General features: G+C 46.3%; 1 protein-coding gene across 2 annotated transcripts in view; it reads left to right on the top strand.

Annotated features, from left to right (window-relative positions):
- The window catches only part of shroom4 (shroom family member 4), a 59,948-nt gene extending 44,063 nt beyond the window's left edge, over nt 1-15,885 (top strand). For both annotated transcript variants that reach the window (XM_023422700.2, XM_087178338.1), the window contains 9 exons: nt 2,266-5,095; nt 8,705-8,766; nt 9,463-10,296; nt 10,383-11,051; nt 11,694-11,820; nt 11,943-12,044; nt 12,329-12,499; nt 12,816-12,958; nt 13,051-15,885. In XM_023422700.2, the coding sequence (XP_023278468.1) occupies nt 2,266-5,095; nt 8,705-8,766; nt 9,463-10,296; nt 10,383-11,051; nt 11,694-11,820; nt 11,943-12,044; nt 12,329-12,499; nt 12,816-12,958; nt 13,051-13,207 (5,095 nt within the window). In that variant the 3' untranslated portion in view covers nt 13,208-15,885. The remainder of the gene's footprint in view (nt 1-2,265; nt 5,096-8,704; nt 8,767-9,462; nt 10,297-10,382; nt 11,052-11,693; nt 11,821-11,942; nt 12,045-12,328; nt 12,500-12,815; nt 12,959-13,050) is intronic.
- Nucleotides 15,886-16,174: the final 289 nt, after the last annotated feature.

Below are 16,174 nucleotides of genomic sequence, written 5' to 3'. Positions count from 1 at the left end.
TTTCCTTTCTTCCTCTCTCTGTCAGCCAGGTCAAATCTATACAGCAGCCTCTGCTTTCTCATTCATGGCTCACTTCCTTCAGAGATGATGTTCTCATGCAGATAATGAAACTTATTTTCCCCACTAGTCAGAGTAAAGTCTTCCTTTGTTTTTAAATCAGTAGTTTCTTCTGTGTTTTGTGTGTCAGTACAGTATGAAAACCTCTTGACTCTTGAAACTGCTAGAGTTTTGTATTTCATCACAGTGAACGTTGCCACTTTACCTGTTAGTTTAGGGTTGCAACTAATTATTAATTTTCATTATCGATTTACCTTCTTATTATTGCCTTGATTAACTGATGAATCTTTCAGTCTATAAACCATCAGAAAACAGCGATTAAAGGCCGTCACAGGAACTAACAGCACAAGATGACGCCATTAAATGGTCCAAAATTTCCAAAGTAGTATGAGTATCTGGCTCCAGGGTTTAAGTAATTCAGTAAACAAAGCCTACAATATTTAGGGATAGTTGCCATGTGAGGACGATATACATAAAAACATAAAGGTCTAAAAACCACATTTTGACGCAGGGCCTCTCTAGAAGGTAGGGTGACGAGATTAGGTAGTTATGCTGTTTTATCATTGTAATACATGAGCCAGAACATGCGAAACCTCGCCGTGCTCCTTTAGGAATTCAATGGATTTTATTTATGCAGAGTAATGGTAAGAGCATGAAAAGACAAATGACCAGACCGCTAAAATATTTTCCTACGTGAGCAACAAAAATCATGTGTTGATGAGTAAGTAGTGGTTGGATACTTTTACTTTACAAGGAGAACCAAACCCATCAGTTTTCAGATCTTTGCATGGATTGTAAACCATAAATACCACAGAAGGAGCCTGGAGATAGTCTGCCAGTTATTTCCCTCTCATACTGGTTTGAGATCAAAGCCTCTTTAAAGGCCCCCACCACCACCACCACCACCACCACCCTCCTCTGTCTCCTTGGCAACTTCCCCTATTGTTTAAATAAGACAGCAAAGGAAGGGTGAGTGACCACTTTCTTCTTTAAAAGAAAAAAGAAATTCCACAATAAAATGTCTGAAGATTTTTTGTTGAGCCCTTTACGAGTTGGATTCGAACCAAGCACAAGAACACTGGTTGCCCCCCCCCCCTCATTTTGTCTTAAAGTGGTTTTCTCCAATTAGTTGGTATTGTTGTTGGGAAATTTTGTTTTTCTTTTTGTGTAATTTTATCATTAGAAAGTGAAAAGTAAAAGGGAACAGAAAGAGGAAGATGGAAGGTGATGTTCAGCAGAGGTCGCAGGTCAGATTCAAACCCCGGACATTTGATATATGTGACATTTATTACATGTCTGTCTATGGTAGAGGAGGAAACCTTCCTCTGTTGCTCTTCCTCCCATTTTTCCCCTGTTAAATAGTTTTTGGGGAGTTTTTCCTTATCTGAATCAAGTGGTAATAGAGAGTGACATACAGTATTTTTAGATTGTAAAGCCCTCTGAAGCAAGTTTGTGATTAATGAGTATCGGCTGTATCGACTTTACTTTTTCTGTTAGTAGTCATTAGTGAGTAAAACATCACTTTCGGTGAGTACGTTTTGTCTGTTTTGCAAAAATGCAGTTTTGAAATAAATCTGATGTGAAGGAGATTGGAGAGGAGGAATCCACAGGAGGAAGAGGGGAATGAAAGAGGAAGAAGAAAGAGGATGAGAGGAATCAAGAGATGACTTAGAGAGTTTGACTCCAGGCAGTAGGAGTTGATGACGAGGAAATCCCTCTCCGCCTAAAGAGGCTTCCTCCGAGGGTCTTTAAAAACACATGGGGCTGCCCTGGATCTTCAGCTCAGGGATGATAGAAAACAGATTCCCCAGTATTACAGTTCGAATGTTGAATTCCTGAAGGATACACCGTATGTGTCTTGGGGGGGAAAACAGAGCTTGCCACTTGAAAATTAAAGTTGACTTATTGTATGTAGTCTATAAAAGCGTGAAGCATTTTGTCATTCAAGGAGTGATCTAATACTGCTTTCACTTAGGAGGCATTGAATTTTCTCTAACTTGGATAAAATAGCATGCTTTATTTAAAGTGTTTCTTCTAGCATGATGTCTCTTGACATTTATAATGACAAATGCCCAGTGCAAGTTCCCAGAGACCGAGGTGACGTCAGTTTCCTTTTTGCGTAACGAACAGCTAAACGTCCCAAAGGGAGAGCTGATGTCTGTTTTTGAAACAATTAAGTTGATCTGCTCTGTCTTCCTCTCTCTGCAGTGACTTGTCCATGCAGTGGGGTCAGCTTTCCAGACCATACTCCTCCACTGACCGAAGCAGTTCCCTCGGCTCCATGGAGAGCTTGGACACGCCGACACCCACCGCGCAGCCGTACTCCGACTCCCATAATTCACCCGTGGACCCCACCCTCTTCAACAACAAGAGAGACTCTGCCTACAGCTCCTTCTCCGCCAGCTCAAACACATCCGACTACGCCACCGTGCCACTGAGGCCTGGTGAAGCCTGCTCCATGGATAACCTCCTCCAGAGCCTGGGGCCGGCTTGTCGAGGCTACCCGGGTGGCGACACCTCAGCCCTGGGGAGTTCAGCTGGCGAGGCCCCGGATGAGGCGCAGCTGATTGCGCACAAATCCAGATCGCTGACCAGGCCGAGGCCGAGGCCCGTCAAGGTAAAAGAGAGGCCTTCGTCCTGCTGTTACGAGGAGGAGCGGAGGGGAGGAGACTTTGAGATCATAAGAAATGGAGATGGAGGAGCGGGGAGAAAGATGAACCCTCCTCAACCTCCAACCAGAAAGGACAGTTTTAGGGCAACCCGGAGTCGCCCCAATGTCGCCAACAAACGTTGTGCTTCTGCTCCGATCGAAATTCCCAATGTTTCTTCTTACTATGACGAAAACAAGTCCTCTCCGAATGTTGAATCAGGAATTCACAACGGCTTCTCTGCGCCAGAAGAAGGCGACAAAACAGGAACTTTCAAAGAGGATACCTTGGACTCGCACTATAGCCAAAGACAGACTAAAGACATTATACATATCAGATGTGACGCAAGTGATAATCAAGACCACAATTTAGAGACCACCTCAGATTATCCTTCTGACCAAGTGATAGCCTCCTTAGTCCCCATCACCTCCTCTCCTCCTGACTCCTTACCCGCAGAATCCTCCCCGACCAAGCACCGGCACAGCGCTCCCGAGAAGCTCCTCGCCACACAGCTTCAGTTATTGCAGTTTGACAGTGACGGCTCCTCGTTGGAGCCTTGCAACCAGTCAAACCCTTCGGATTACAACCACGTCAATGCCCCATCAAACAAATGGGGAGGCAGCCGGTGTTCGACCCCAGGATCTGTGTTCTTGGAGGGGGACGGGGAAGATGGGGATTCAAATGCGAGGCTGGAAGGGATGGTTGTAAATGGCGAGTCCCTCTCCCCAATACAGCATCTTCACCCGTGGGGCCGCTCTGTGAGCGTACCAGGAGACCCCAGTGGATCATCAACCCAGGGAAGGTTGAGCTCCGACCAGATACTGGAGAAAGATTTTGAGCCTCTTAGTGCTGCTGCCAGTATGGATACTTTACTGGAGGAGCAGAGAGCAGTGGACAGAGGAAGAGGTGAAGGGAAAAAAGAGGAGGATGTAGAGGGAGAGGCAGCTATGAAGAAGTCAAACTCGTCGAGGAACCATCGGCGTAACCGTCGCCGCAGCGAGCGATTTGCTACCAACTTGCGCAATGAGATCCAGAGGAAAAAGGCCCAGCTTCAGAGCAGCCGTGGCCCAGGGGGGTTGCTCTGTAGTGGGGAGACTGTCCAGGAGGAGGGTCCAGATCTCCATGAAGAGGAGACAGACCCAGGTGTGCCCGCCCAGGAAAGGAGTACCAAAGTTGCATATGCCTCAACTGTAAGCCCCCAAGATCTCAGGACGACAGCACCAGTCGAGAAATCAAACCCTTCCAGTGAATCAATCCAGGATGCTTCGCCAACTCAGCCTCAGTCAACAACCTACACTCAAAACAACAACGTGTCCAGGTCTGTCCAGATTCTGGACCCAGGCGTGCCCAGTTTTGGTGTCGGCATCCGAGTCGTGGAAGAGCCAGCTCCTGCCGGCAAAGCCCGCCGCTGGCGTTGGACCCCCGAGCATAAACTCCAGCCAGAACCAGAACCAGAACCAGAACCAGACCGACGGTGTAGAGTCCTGGGTGAGAGGGTGTTGGGGGTAACAGGGTCCCGGCATGGGGTTTGTGCTTTTACCTCCTCCTCCTACAGTCGCTCTTCTTCATGTTCTCGGATGGAAGAGACTGATATCCTTCCATTTGCGGATAGGATGAAGTTCTTCGAGGAGACAAGCAAAGGCGTGTCTGGGTCAGATGTTTTGAGTTTGTTCAGTCGTCGGCAGAAAAAACACCCCAATCACTCTGAGCAGCAGGGAGGGGAGCTCGGTCTGCACCCAAACCAAAGGAGATACTCCTACCAGGGGGGACTTCAGCAGCAGAGCTCCCTGACAAACACCATGGAGACCAGGAGGCAGTCTGTGAGTACCAGCAGCAGGGAGAGGCAGAAAGAGAAGGTGAGGGAACAGGTGAGGGAGAGGGAGAAGAGGGCAAGGGAACGGGAGGAGAGGTTGAGAGAATCGGAGAGGCAGCAGGAGAAGGAAAGGCAAGAGAGGGAATTAGAAACCGAGAGGGCAAAGCTGAGGGAGATTCAGCGGGAGAAGGAGCGAGAGGAGAGGGTGAGACAGTGGGAAAGGGAAAGCGAGAGGGAGCTTGAGCTGGAGAGAGAAAAAGAGATGGAGAGGGCCAGAGAGAAGGAACGACTCAAGGCAGAAAGAGAGAAAGAGCTGGAGAGAGAAAGAGAAAAGGAAAGGGAAGAAGAAGCCCAGCTCGCCTCACATCATGAGTTTTACGGCAATTCTGCCATCAAAGAAAACCATCAAGACAGCTTCCACAACTTCCAGCCCCAGCCTCAGGTGTTCTCCCACAGCCAAACCCAGAATCAAGTCCCGCGATCGGCTTTTTACCCGGTCAACAACACCTCTCAGCACCTGGGGAACCATCCACCTCAGCACCAGGGATACACAGCAAGGAGCTACACGCCTACAGAGGTAAGAGAGCGCTCACGAACACAAGCCTGTTCCTGTTACACCATTGGTGAAAGACACACTGTATTTATGAGGTTCATGAAGGAGTCAGGGGTTGCCAGGTTAGCTATCAGCAGGAGTGTGTTGTCCTGGGATCTGGATTATAAACTGGACTTTGTCAGGTTTATAGACAAAGAGAGTGGGTCAGTCTCATTCTGGCTTCACGCGTGTTCAGTGAGAGTCGGGCCGAAGCTTTAAAAACACGCTATAGGCGTTTTCTACTTATTTCTCAGATGGATTAAATCAAAATGTTCTTCTTATAAAAAGCTACTACAGTATGTGAAGGATATTTTATGGGACTATAGCATCTGGTGGAGGTCAGTGAAGTGTGGTGTACGTACAGTCCATTTATTTGGGCATCCGTGTTTTATACTGTATAGTAGTATATTTGATTTATTTCTGTCCTGAATTCACAGGTTATATCTACTTTGTCCGGCACGTAACCCACTTTTTTTACACTGTTTTCAGTCTTTATGCTAAACTAAGCTACACACTTTACGGCTGAACAGATAATGAAGTGGTATCGATCTTCTCCTACATGAGCTACAGCCAAAACATTATTATCAACATTTACTTATAACTGTATTTCTGTATTCAAGTAAAAGTCCCAAACAAAGTCAAGGCATCAGTCCATATCGACATGTTAGAGGTTCTAACTACATCCATTAACAACTATGTTTACAAGCCTGCTGGCCTCAAAACCAATTTCCAGCAGCAGGCATGCTAAGCTAAATAACAGCCTGTGTCCCAGCAGCACTGAAACCAAGCTACGCCTTTCAGAGTGAAAGTTAAACTTTGCAGTGAAATCAGATTGTGGGTTTGGACCGAGCTGGAACAACCACTGGAGACTGAGAACTATCTTGGTTCTTTAAACCAGCACCAGAAAAGGGATTGAGTGGCCCCTCTTGGATGTTGGAGCTAAGTGGTCCACTTGGTCCAAGTACTCCGTGGCTGAATGGTTGGTTTGAAGTTGAACCTTGCGTCCTGCGTGTGGGGAAAGTCTGAAATTCTCATTGAAAATTCAGCGGATCACTGAAATAGTTCATGGAACTGAGGGAGATTGGGCAACAGCGGCGGACACTTGTGTAAGCGATAATAGCAGCTTTGGGTTACCTCTTTACCACAAATTGATTCAAGTTACTTGGCAGGGGGGTGCAGCCCCTTCGTCCGAACTTAAGAAACTCCTGTGAACTTCAACCTATTAGTAACCTTATCGGTTAACGCTGAGCAAAGCCAAACTGACGTTTGTTTTGGACTAAATGCGTCTTCAGTTCAGCAGATATTTGGTCCAAACTGACACTGTGTTGTTGTTTTCGTGTGGGTTTTCGGCGCGCTTTAGCCTCGGGGGGGGGGCCTTGAACCCTGGCTTCCTCCATGTTGGGCTCCGTTTCAAATGAAAGGTTGTTAGCGTGATGCCACAGCGATAACCTCAAGCGTGGAATTTTTGTTTCATATCTGCTGCTGACGACGTTCCAATATCTTTAACAATAACAGATGTGTTGGATGGACTACAAAGCTGTGATAAGACCTTCTGCAGAGGCACACACAAACACACACACACACACACACACACACACACACACACACACACACACATGGAAACACACTCATGCAAAAGGAAACACACACCTATCAAGGTGTACATGTAAGAACAGTCTCACACGCATGATCCCATTTTGAAGGGGGTTCATTCATCAACGTGTGTGCATTCATATCATTTGGAAAGAGGAAGGAAACTGATTGTCAAAATAATATTATAATATTATAATAATATTATTATTCATGGTCTGTCACTCAGTTGGGCTCTCGCTGGAGAAGCACAGCTGCTTTTCAGAAATATTTGGAAATAGTTAAGTTGAATTGTTTTTGGCAAAAATTTTAGACTATTAGATTTGATTATTTTTTTTTACATCTCACCTCATTACATGAACATTAAATCTACACTTTGATGCAATTTGCCCTTTTCCCAGAGGACATTCATTTTATTTAGATCCCTACGGAAAACATTTCGTGCGTGATGGTCATTATAATCAAAATGAAACACTTTCACAGTGCTCATGAATCTATTGGATTTAAGGTGTATGTTTTGTTAGTTGGTTAAAGGGTTATTTAAAGATTTCGGTCGTTTTAGAAAAATGCCCCAGAAGTCTCTGCTCTACGCCAAGAAACAGTCGGGCATTTGCCCAAGTATGGAAGCTTTAATTCCTGGTATTCACCAATAGAAGCCAGACGAAGCCATGAATTACTTAATGCACTTTTTAAAGCCCAAGAGACAGTGACTTTAAATGAAGAGCAGCCACATCCAGGTACTTGAGCTTATTATCAGTCAGTTACCATTTAATGGATTTTGTGCTCTGTTTACAACAGGCGACGGCCAAATATGTTAAATTCATCCCACCTCTCCAACAGAAATACCAGCTGAAGGTTCAGGTTTGCATCACAGACGGTCAGAAAATATCTCTGCACAGGAATCAGTGTGTGTGTGTGTGTGTGTGTGTGTGTGTGTGTGTGTGTGTTCGTGCGGGGGCCCCACCGGTGTGTTTGTGCAGCCGATCCCTGCCTCTTGTGTGCGGATCTACTGGCTGCCTGTATCTCTGAGCGGTGATGAGAGTGCAATGAGTTCGTTCAGCATTCCACCGGTGGGGTAATAACCCAATGCATTGTACAGACGTATCCTGTGCCGCAGCCGTAATGAGTAAAACCTCGTATTAGTTCTTAGATCAACAACAAATAACTTTATCAGAAACTCTGGAAACAAGGCCGTCAGACTTCCTGCTGCTGCACTCGTTTTCTTTTTCTTCTTTCTTTATCTGTCTGCCCTGATGACTTGGGTTCAGTGGGAAGTTTTAGTCTTTTTCTGTGCGTGAATATACAAAATAATCTTAACTTTTAACTGCATCCAGTGCAGTTGAAAGCTCGGGAAGAAGGCTATTGAGTGAACTGGATCATTCCGTCAAGATACAAAGTGGTAAACAGAAAATGAAGCGTGGAGTGAAATAAAATACAAACACAACTGAGCTGTATTAAAATTTTAACGTAAAGATACAACAAGATAAAGATAAAGCTGAAACAAGAAACGATTAATTGACAGAAAATTAATTGGCCAACATTTTGATAATCAATTAATTGCTGTTTTTAAGCAAAAATGCCAAAAACTTAACCAGTTCCACTTTCTCAAATGTGAATATTTGTTGGATTTTTTTAATATAATTTGAATTTTTCTGGGTTTTATACTGTCGGTCGACATCACCTCAGTATTTCCTGACGTGTTAAAGACTATATGATAGAAAATAAAACAATTTTAGAGAAGAGAAGTCACAAATAATGTGTTTTTAAAGATATTGATATGAAGGTAAAGAGGTGGTTTACGGGTTTTTGGCATGAAATTGTCCAGATTCAGCAGAAAATGCCCCCACCCCATGAGCCTTATCACCACTCAAGTGTACTGCAGGGTGGAGGGACACACCCACTTCCCTTCAGCGTGAAAGTGTGCTGACCAACACTTTGCAGACCAGACTGAAGCCTTCCTTCATTCCTTTGCTGTTATTAACCGGCCTTAAATCTCTTCCACAGACGTATCCCGCCCGGCAACAGGAAACGACCAAGCTCAACAGGAAGTACAGCCTGACGGAGAGGTGAGCCACTTCCTTTCTCAACCGCAGAGTGCAAACGCAGACGCACACATTCATATAAACGTCTCGTTTCTGACTTGATGATCTTCTAGATTTGCGTCTCTGCCTCTCTGACATGTCAGCGCTGACACACACTCGCTCCATCTCTGTCTGATTGTCTCTAAGTGAGTCTCCGGAGACGCTAGGTGGGGTCGGCCCATTGTGCACTGGCAGGCGGAAACCCCGCTCAGTCATGCCTGGCTGTGATTTGACTATAATGAGGTCTAAGTGTGCAGAGCAATCATCCATGCTTAAAATGTGACCATAATGATATGTGGTTGGGTGGTGATTCCTGTACGTTAGCATGCAGGGGAGCTTACGGGACATGCATGGCTCGTAAAGGGGGCCTCCACTCATATTTGACCTGAGACAGAAACAGTTGACTGAACCTGGGATGCAATAAGGGAAACACAGACTGTAATTCAACCACTTTCTCTAAAGGAAATGTTCTGCCACTCATCCATCAAGGCCCTGAAAACCCAGCTGTGTCCTGTGAGCGGTGGGGTCCTACGTGAATACACAGTCACCGGCCAAAATTAAGAACAGTTTTCTTTACTTTGAATGAGAATTCTGGGTATTTTGTTATTTTTCTGTGCTCAAAAGGTGATTGCCAGTTTTTGACTTGTTTTAAACCATTTTGACTCTGTCGCTCCATCACAGGGACTACCCAAGCTGGAGACGGGAGTCCAGACCACCAGAGAGTGTCAGTCAGCACCAGCAACCCCCCCACCAGAGCCGATGGGGCAGCGGCGACCGCAACGGCCACGCGTTCGCTCCGCCGCCGGCTCCTCTTGCGCTCCGGGGGCGAGCCATGTCCGAAAATGACCTCCGCTTCGACAACAGCCACCGCTGGTCGCCGTCGATTTCCGTAGCGACCAGTCAGACCCTGAGCGAGGTGGAGGAGGGAGCGGGCGGGGTCAGGGGAGGAGAAGCAGCAAGCACTGCCAAGCAAAATAGGAAGAAGACGCCGCCTCCCCCGAGACCGCCGCCCCCGAAGTGGGAGCAGTTCCACCGCAGGCGCGCATCTCACCACACCCTGTTCCCCTCCTCTCCCTCCTCCACCTCCTCCTCCTCTTCATCTACTGCTCCTCACGCCATCCCGCCCTCCTTCGGCGCCGCAGACGGACACTATCCGACTCACTCCTCCTCATACATCCCTCCTGCTGATACGTCCAGGCAGAGGTCGTACAGTCTTCCCCCGGAGCGGCAGGAGGTGGCGGAGGGTTGCCCCCGCTGCAACTGCCACCAAACCCAAACCCAAACCCAAACCCAGGAACACCCCTTCCCCCACGCCCCGTCCAATCAGGGCGAGGCTCAGTTTCAGGAGCCGTCCTTTACTGTTGCTCCACCCAGTCCTATGTTCTCCAGACGGTCCTTCAGACCGGTGGCCCCACCCCAGAGAGAGAGGGAGGGGAACCCGAGGAGCTCGTACGGAGGACAGCAGGAGAGGGTGGAGTTTATTTCATCCTTACCGCCACCAACAGACACGAGCAGGTGAGACGGGAGGAAAATTTCAACAGTTTGTCAATTGACACGTGTTATTTTTGTACTTAATCAATTGATCGTCTGTGTCTCTGCAGTTTCTCGGAGGTTTGCGTCAGCCACGGTCCAGACCAGGACCGGATAACAGTGAAACCTCACAAGCAGCAGCACAACGTGAGACCTGGAGCCAAGTGGGAGAGATCCTCATCTCCCAGAGTTCATAGCGACACAGCACTTCCTCCTGAACTACAAAACGGAGGTGTTGGTGGGGTTTTCCCTCCTGAGTCCTACTTCTCCATGGACTATGAGCAGCAGCAACAGCTCCGTATGAGCAGAGGCTTCCAGACCGAAGAGCGGCAGAAGATCCCAGAACCAGGAACCGAATCCGAGACGACCCTCAGCCCGAGTCCCGTGCACAGCCTGGAGGCCGACCTGGACGTCCCAATGGAGACTGACATTGACGATTTCCAGGAGGAGGATCTCCCGGCAGCGGCCGAGCCGATCACCAGCGAGCTCCCGTGCTTCGCGCTGCCGGTCACCGTCCTGGAGACGGACATCGACACCTTACCGGATTCTGAGGCCTCGCCGTCGCGCCGGACCAGGGCGGAGAGCGGCTCCCTGGAGGAGGAGCTGGAGACCGGGGAGAGCGGCAGAGAGAGGCTGAGCCTGGAGGAGCTGTTCCCCCAAAGCAGTGAAGGAGAGTCGGGCACGGAGAGCTGGAGAGGAGCCTACCAAACCATGGAGCACAACACGGACAGCTTGGACAGGTGAGGAGGAGGGAGGAGGAGGAGTGTGTGTGTGTGTGTGTGTGTGTGTGTGTGTGTGTGTGTGTGTGTGTGTGTGTGCCGTGCATTAATTACACACACCATTTGATTTGTACAAGACCTAACTGTTCTTGTCACTAATCTCATTCCTTCTTTCCCACAACCTTTCCAGAGCACCTCACTGCAGCCAGTTCTCTTTTCTTTTTTTGTTCTCTTTCGGATAACTTTACAAATATTTTTTTTCTTTCTGCAGACACAGGTGCCAGATATGTAGCTGCTGCCAAACAGGACAAAAAGACGGGGCTCAGTTTAGATGATCAGTGGAAAACGACTTTATATTCTTTGTGTCTTCACAGATGTTTTTTTTTTTTTCTCCTTATCATCTTCACTGTAAACTCCCGCAGTTTCATCACGTCTTTGTCTTTCCTCTCGGCTTCTCGTCTTATTTATTTCCTTGTTTGGAGTTGAGATGTTTCCCACATGCCCCTTTGTTTTTCTTTTCACACTCACTTCACGTCACACTTTGCCCGGATAATTGATTGCATCTCTTATTTATGTACTTTTGTAATCGCTGTATTTTACAGCCGTGTGTCTTGTTTTTTGTGTTTTTATCGTTGTGTAAATAAAATAAACTCCCCCCCCCAGGCGGTCTGGTGCGAGCTCCAGCTGTTCGTCCTACTACAGCACATCTGCAGCCAAGGCTCAGCTCCTGTCGCAGATGAAGGACTTCACCGATAACAGAGAGAGGGACGACGACGAGCTCACGTACAAGGTAGCCCCGGCGGCCGCTGTCTCACCGCTTTGTCAGAGTTACCGTGACACTTTCTCAGACATGTGCTGCGTGTTGTTTTTCATTTTGCGGCGTTGAAACAATTCTCCGTTTGTGTCGCGCAGAGACAGCTGATGGAGAGCCTCCGCAAGAAGCTGGGCGTGCTGAGAGAAGCTCAGAGGGGGCTGCAGGAAGACATCAGAGCCAACGCTCAGCTGGGGGAGGAGGTGGGGAGACACTTGCCGTGACAGACACACCTCACATACCGGCTCTATTGCTTCCTCATTAGTCTATTTTAAGAGCTACAGCTGATGTTTGTTTACTAAATGAGTATAATTCTTATAGATGAACAACATTCATCATTTATTCTATGAAATATGAGAAAATAGAAAAACTCTGAGAAAAGATCTTCACATTTTACAAGTTGATATTTCTGCTTGATAAACAACTTGAATGTTGAAAATTGTGACCAACACGTCGTACTGAACTGTGTCCCTGTCGGCGTCCTCAGGTGGAGAGCATGGTGGTGTCGGTGTGTAAGCCCAACGAGGTGGACAAGTTCCGCATGTTCATCGGCGACCTGGACAAGGTGGTCAGCCTGCTGCTGTCGCTGTCCGGGAGGCTGCTGAGAGTGGAGACCACGCTGGACACGCTGGACCCCGAGACGGAGCACCACGAGAGGGTGAGGAGGCGAGGGACAGAGGGAGAGTTAATACACAACGTTTGAAATTATCGTGAGCTTCATCTAATCTTGATGAAGACTTGCAGTCGCCACATCAACTAGGACTGAAATATTTATGATGTCAAGTGATCAAAGGGGGCAGAAGCTGGCACTTTATATAATACTAAGAATACCAACATAGTAAGAATGGTTGTGATGATCAATAATAGGAGGGATTGAAAGTTAAGAGACAAAAAAAAAGGGAAGATTAAAAGGTCTTTCAAGAAGAGTCAACAAACTCTCTCTCTCTCTCTCTCTCCCTCTCTCTGCGCTCTAGCTCCCCCTGCTGGAGAAGAAGCGTCAGCTCATGAGGCAGCTGTCGGAGGCCCAGGACCTGAAGGACCATGTTGACCGCAGAGAGCAGGCCGTCAGCCGGGTGCTGGCCCGCTGCCTGTCCCCCGAACAGCACAGAGACTACAGGTAGAAAAAACACCACAACGCCATCGTGCACTGAAGTGGAAGAAGAGACGCACGTTTTCTAATGTGTATCTCTTCTCTTCTTTCCTCCGTAGTCACTTTGTGAAGATGAAGGCCGCTCTGCTGGTGGAGCAGAGGCAGCTGGAGGACAAGATCCGGCTGGGGGAGGAGCAGCTGAGGGGGCTGAGGGAGAGTCTGGGGCTGGGGCTGGGAATGGGTATGGGGATGTCGATGGGATACGGACATTATTGACTTAAGATATGAAGAAGAAAGGTCCCGTTTACCGTGTTCTGAATCAGTTTCACTGACCAACTTTTGATGTGATCCCACTCTCATATCTGAAGCTACAGCAAGCAGCTGATTAGCTTAGCTTAGCACAAAGCACGAAAACCAGGGGAAACAGCTAGCATGGCTCAGTCCAAAAGCTAAGAAAATCAGCCCAGGAGCGCCTCTAAATGCTCAGTTTAACGTGTGTATTTGCCAGACTCTTTGTTGGCTGGTCACAGTGACATCCTGGAGTCCTTATGCTAAGCTAAGCTAACCATCTCCTGGCTTTAGCTTCATATTTAGCATCCCCAAAATGTCCAAAACAGTTCCTCTTTAGGATTAGCAAAGATAACGGAGACCAAAAGAAGCACAAGTCCAGCGCTGGACACTAAGAAGAAGAAGAAGAAAGTTGAATCCGAGCTCTAATCTGAGGAGCAGAACATGCTGTCTTCATCAACTCGAGACTTGAGCAATCAGATAAATCACCAGCTACAACAGAAACATATCGACGGCTCGTCTGCGGAGCTGTGATCGGAGAGCAGAGAGGACGTTTGACGGACGGAGAATGGCGACGATCGGATCGCGGAGATCCTTGTTTGTGAGAAACCCCGAGTTAAAGACTGAAGCGATGTTTCCACACTACACCTTTCACCCTTTGCTTCACATTGTGTGCCTGAAACACGTACTGTAAAACTGTGCTCATGCCTTACCACACACTATGTTGCCAAAGACATTTTCGCTTGATGAATGTGTCAGTAAGACGCTGCTTATTTTTTTAAAATTTTTTTGTTGTTGTTGTTTTCTTTTGTATTTAAATCTCCTGATTCAGAGAATCGAAGGAGAGCTCTTTTTGTTTTTCTCGGTGCTTCACACTAAGAAAGAGTTTCCGTTAACAACACTAAAGTTTAACGACATGCCGTTTGCAGCATTATTAACTGTCACTGGGAAGTTAGCTACATGTATAAAGTCTCTCGCTGACACCTGCATTCAGAAACACATATACTGTATTATCTAGCATCATATCACTTTGTATTCCTTGTTACTGTAACGTCTACGGCTGTAACATGTCTTACTGTGTGGAGTTTGACACTCCACCAACTCGTTATACTGTCACGTAATGATTGTTATGTACAGAAGACACTTGTGTTTATAATGTATACGATGTGTATATAAGGAGTTTTCCTTTTTGAAGTGACTGGAATCGGTTGTAAAAGATGAACGAAAAGACCGGGGAGAGTCGAAGTTTACTGTATATTTAGATCGGGAATGAATCCTGAGGAGTTGCAGTTTTTTGTTTTTGAGCTTGTTCCAGTGTCCGGTGAAATTTAAAAAATGTTGTTTTGTTTTGTTTGTTTTTTTTAACAGTTTTTGCCCCGAACTCTGTCTGACATTTAAATCCTGAAGTTCATATTCACTGAAGACTGATGTTTGAGTTGGACGAGAAGCTGGACATCACGCTCAATATGAAGCTACATCCGGCAGCTGGTTAGCTTAGCTTAGCATAAAGAGTGGAATCAGGGGGAAACAGCTAGCCTGGCTCTGTTTAAGGGTTAAATCTAAAGCTCACTAATTAACATGATATATTTCGCTTTAAAGCTGCAACTAAAAATCATTTTTGTTTTTGATTAATCTGCTGATTATTTTCTTAATTTATTCGATTAATCATTTGCTCTTTAAAACATCAGAAAAGATAAAATTGGAAATACGTTTTCTTTACATCAGCTCATCTATTAATTGTTACAGCTCAATCTTGTTTGTTTAATCCATTCAGAAACCAAAGTGTAAAAATGACAGACAGGCTAGCTGTTTCCCTCTGTTTCCAGTCTTTATGCTAAGCTAAGCTAACTGGCTGCTTCTCGTCCAACTCTCAGCAAGATAGTGAATAAATTTTTATCCCAAAGTGCCAAACTGTTCCTTTAAAACTTGAGTTAAATAGTTTTTTGAAACTTGATCATTAACTTTACTGAAAAGGAATTTAAACACAAGGGCAGATTCCTGTCATTCGGGTTAATTATCCACCATCACACCCGTTCCATTAAACTTTAAATAACCGCTATCTGCTCTTACCTCCCATGACGTCTTGTGATTTGTGACCTTGCCAAAGTCTCCCGAGCTTTAACCGCTATCCTAAACCGTGGGGCCGGGACAGAGTTCAGCTCTGCCTGTCTGAGTAAATCAAGTTTAAAAACACTGCAGCTCAACGAGTGATGGGAGGGATTTGGAAGAGGAAACGTGTATATTTTGGCTGTTGAAAGGTGAAGTTAAGTGAAAACACAGACACCTTTTGTCATTTTCTGCATTATCAGTGTCACTGGTTAACCGCTATGTTCAGAAGCAACACATCTCCCGCTTTGAAGTTCATTAAAAGTTACAGTTTCACACTTGGTTTTTGTTCATTCCCTCAGTTTGTTCGTGAGGTGATTCCTGCTGTTCTAATACCAAACGACCCTGAACATGAGATACCTGTTAATTTTTGTTTTGTTTTGTACATACTATGTGTATTCTTGTATTATAACAGCCGTTTTCTAAACCGACTGGAAACTTATTGACTTGAGAGAGAGAAGAAGTTGCTTGTTGGACCAGTAACTGTAACTTTTTGTAACTGCAAAAACACTCATGTGAGAAAAAAGTACCATAAATAATAATAATAGTATTTTAAACTAGCTTTTCGTCTCCTGTTGTGATTTACACTCTCCTGGGTGAACGGTCTCTTTATGCTGCTTCAGTGTCCGGTGCTGAAATGTATTCCCTTCAGGGTGGGGGGGGGGCCTGTTGTTTGGATGTGGTGGCGCGGTTAAATAAATATGGCTGAGGGGTAAATGGAGGTTGACAGATGATGAGTGTTGTTGCTGAGAGTCGTTGAGCAGCTCTGCGGGAGCTGGGGAGCTGTGGCGAACACTGACTAATTTAAGGCAAGTTAATGCTTGTGTCATTAATATGGATGGTGGTCTG

Source organism: Seriola lalandi, unplaced genomic scaffold, assembly GCF_002814215.2.
Source record: "Seriola lalandi dorsalis isolate HSWRI2012SDOR001 ecotype SW California unplaced genomic scaffold, Sedor1 jcf7180002054684, whole genome shotgun sequence".
Lineage (NCBI taxonomy): Eukaryota > Metazoa > Chordata > Actinopteri > Carangiformes > Carangidae > Seriola > Seriola lalandi.
Note: the sequence above shows the minus strand (reverse complement) of the source record. Positions and strands in the feature narration are given on the sequence as shown.